Source organism: Oreochromis niloticus, linkage group LG6, assembly GCF_001858045.2.
Source record: "Oreochromis niloticus isolate F11D_XX linkage group LG6, O_niloticus_UMD_NMBU, whole genome shotgun sequence".
In the NCBI taxonomy this organism is placed as follows: Eukaryota; Metazoa; Chordata; class Actinopteri; order Cichliformes; family Cichlidae; genus Oreochromis; species Oreochromis niloticus.
In genome coordinates this window covers 3,590,776-3,594,182 of record NC_031971.2, presented here as the reverse complement: position 1 = coordinate 3,594,182, position 3,407 = coordinate 3,590,776, and the positions used below count along the sequence as shown (strand labels likewise).

Below are 3,407 nucleotides of genomic sequence, written 5' to 3'. Positions count from 1 at the left end.
TGCACAAAATAAATAAAACTGAAAATTGAAATTAATTACCATCTTATAATCTGTCTTTTATGCACACCAATGTGATGCTGACTAACTGTTGTTCTGGTTTTCTGCTCTGGTTCATGGTTGATTGTTACATCCTCTTTCCTGTTATCAGTGAAAATCCCTGATGGTGTTTCTGCACTTGCAGGGATGTGTTAATTTTTTTTAAATTTAATCACATCTCACAACCAAGACAACTTAGATTCATTAGGAGCATTACAGACCAGAGGCAAAGCACATGAATCTAATTTTGGGTTGTATGGATGTACTGCCCCTTTATTTCTGTATTATTTTTTGTATTATTTATTGTTATTTGGATTTGAAAGAATCTTAAGGAGACTTACAAGAGATACAACAAAGGAAATTACACATTATCTTTATTATAGAAAAGAAATTGTTACACTCACCAACAAAGTTTAAAATTTACTAGCACTTCATTATTTAAGTCTTTGAAGAATACATTAAAAAAAAAATTCCATTCATTAACACATACAACAGAGTTTATGTTTTTAAGCAGAAAACAATACCATGTGGCCCACCCAAAGGCCTCATATGCTTAGCAAAAATGTTAACAACCAAATGCATTCTTAGAGCAGATGAAAGGATTGCTGGAAGTACACTGACTGTTACTCCAACCATCTGGAATTAGAAAGAGAAAAATCAAAATAAATTCATTAAGGCAGTGGTTTTATCAGCAATAAACAAAATAAATAGAGGTCAACACCTATTTTTGTTTGTATTGTAATTCCCAGTAAGCAAACCCTTATGTGTTTGGGCCCAATAACACACTTTACTGACACACTCTATATCAGATTTAACAAAATGACATACATTAAAACACAGGGTGTGTCAGTCTCATAGCTTGAAGAAGCCATGTATCAAATTTGATCTGAACTAACATACCGAGGTTAACTCTACAAGTCACGCTGTGTGTAAGAAAATAAAATAATATAACATTTTCAGATGCTGATATTACTCACAGGTGGATTGTAGGTAGAGGCAAGGGTAGCTGCTGGAGGAGAACTGGCTGTGCCAGTTGGTGTAATAGAAACCCTCACGGTCAATCCAAAGCCACTGGTTCTGAGAGGCAAAGAACATATGTGTGAGGAAGTGTTGTCTTAGTCTCTTCAGTTACTCTCATACCCATTCTGTGTAAGTCTAGACCCACTTCTGACCAGGTCCTAAGTTTGATCTGGACTGACTGAGGTGGTGTTTCTTTTTTTCTAAAACTCTACCTGCAGCCAGAAACCTCCCAGCCAAGCAGTAGTCCGACCCGCTGTCTGTGTCATCTGTTGGAGGAAGCTGTACTCTCTGGGGTTGGCAACTGAGGCCAGATTGCCACCCAGACTATTGCAGTACTCCTATTGGATAGATGAACCACAAAGAGATGTATCATTAAGCTGCAGTGTGAACTTAAAGCTCTGCGAGTCATGTGGCAGACTGACTGACCTACAAATATATACAATCACCAAAGCTTTAGGTCAGGTGAAGCAGAGCCCATGAATTCTATATTTTCCATGAAAGAGTGTTTCTAAAAATTTGCTCAACTAATTCAAAAACCATGGAAAATCTCATTGTTCAACTGTAAATGTATAGTTTAGATCAGTGACAGTACCTCAGCAGAGATCCAGGACTTGGGACTATTGATGAACTTGAAACAACGAGAACCATAGCTGAACCAGCCATCTGGACAGAAGCTAAAACGAGCTGCAGGCAGGCAGACAGTAATGAATACTTCATTATTTTGTATACTTTTGTTTCTTTACTTTTGATCATGCTTTTAAAGCATGTTTAACAGCCTCAAAGAGCATTTCACCACAGCATCCTTTCCAATTAATCCTCAGTAGGGGTGGCAAAAATATGGGCACTAGACTTAATAAGGTTACACATTCATACATATCCAAACTTCTCTAATGTGGCTGGCAGAGAGAGGTGTTTGAATTTGATTTGACTATTTGTTGCTGTTAATTAAAAGATTATTTACCAGTGAGCGAAACAAGATCAAAAAGGGAATTCTTACATTGAGGTGTGTCTGCTCCCTCAAACTCTTGGGCTGCACAAAAACGAAAAACACAATCAGTGATAAAAAGGAACATATATATATATATATATCATTTTAAGAATATTCTCATTTGTTCCTACACACAAGATATGAAGCACTTTCAGCTGCCTTCAGGAGAAACTGAAATTGCATACAGGTCATTTATGTGCCTTGTAATGAGTCCAAGTTAAATATGTGTGAGGTGGTTAAGGATGCACATTGCTATCCCTCAAACTCTGTAACAGTGCGATTCAAAATAACATTCACGTTGTGACTGTACTGATGATACTACACTTGAAATTTGAGATCATATTGAGGTCTAAGGTTGTGGCGCTGAAGCTCTGGCTGAACTGACCAGGGGCAGCAGCCACGTCTTCCTTCAGATTGACCATTGCTTCTTCTGTGGACAAACCACACGTGTGTTGGTTTTAGATTCTTACTGTCTTTGTACATCTTATAACAAACACCTTCAGCACTCACCTGAAGCCTCATGATTGTCTTCTGCTGGAACTGCAGAGAAAAAAGAGACACAGTCAGTAAAAATGGTGCATTAGTGACTCTCCCATCATTTCTTCAGGGTTGGCTGATTGAATCTGACCTGCCAGTGCAGCATAGAGGAGAGCAGAGAGGAGCAGGACAGTCTTCATGTTGATGCTCTGTTATGAAATACACAAAAACAGCCAATAAATATCCAGAAAGAGCAGAGGCATGAAGTCAGTGAATGAAAAGCTCTGCAGTAGGGTTCTTACCTGTCAGGTAAAGCTATTGTTCAAGTATCAGCTGAGTGATGCAGTAATGACGGGGAAATTCTCTGCTCTTTATATACACAAACTGAGTCACATCAGGTCACGTTCCTGTGGGCGTATGCAGGCCAGGAAGATATTTGCAAAGTGTGCATAAAGGTATGTACTTGAACTCTGATCTGTTTGGTAAACAGGAAGTTATAATGTGCAAATTGTATCTGGCACATGTATTGTGATACATTGCCTCATGTTGTTTTGATTTGGTGCAATACAAAAACAGTGAATTGAAATGTATTGGATATTAACAGTGGTTGCTAAAAAATGACACACAGCAGCTGTGGAGAGATGACAAAGTTGGTACACGATAAGCATGTAACGATACTTAAAGGAAATAAGCAAGTAAATGAAAACAAGGACAAAAAAAATGAATGACGGTTCTTGTGACATATTAAAAATATACACAAGCTATGACATATGAACAGGACTGACTACCAAATAAAAAATAACACTAGCCAAATCATATTAGCAGAACAATAACAAGGCAAGTGGCATAAATGTAAAAGTAGTCTTTAAAATTTTAAAAACTTGTC

General features: G+C 37.7%; 1 protein-coding gene across 2 annotated transcripts; it reads right to left on the bottom strand.

The window, feature by feature from the left end:
• Positions 1-383: 383 nt before the first annotated feature.
• On the bottom strand, positions 384-2,930 carry LOC100710465 (ladderlectin). Of its 2 annotated transcripts, XM_005466203.4 has the most exons (9): positions 2,824-2,930; positions 2,673-2,730; positions 2,555-2,584; positions 2,430-2,474; positions 2,054-2,086; positions 1,649-1,740; positions 1,269-1,394; positions 1,014-1,113; positions 384-672 (listed from the first exon to the last, which is right to left on the bottom strand). In XM_005466203.4, the coding sequence occupies exons 2-9, from the start codon at positions 2,719-2,721 to the stop codon at positions 602-604; spliced, it is 546 nt and encodes a 181-aa protein (XP_005466260.3). In that variant the 5' UTR covers positions 2,722-2,730; positions 2,824-2,930; the 3' UTR covers positions 384-601. The 2 variants fall into 2 exon arrangements, with proteins under 2 accessions (XP_005466260.3, XP_013123289.2); XM_013267835.3 differs by lacking the exon at positions 2,430-2,474 and having other exon boundaries at positions 2,824-2,929.
• Positions 2,931-3,407: the final 477 nt, after the last annotated feature.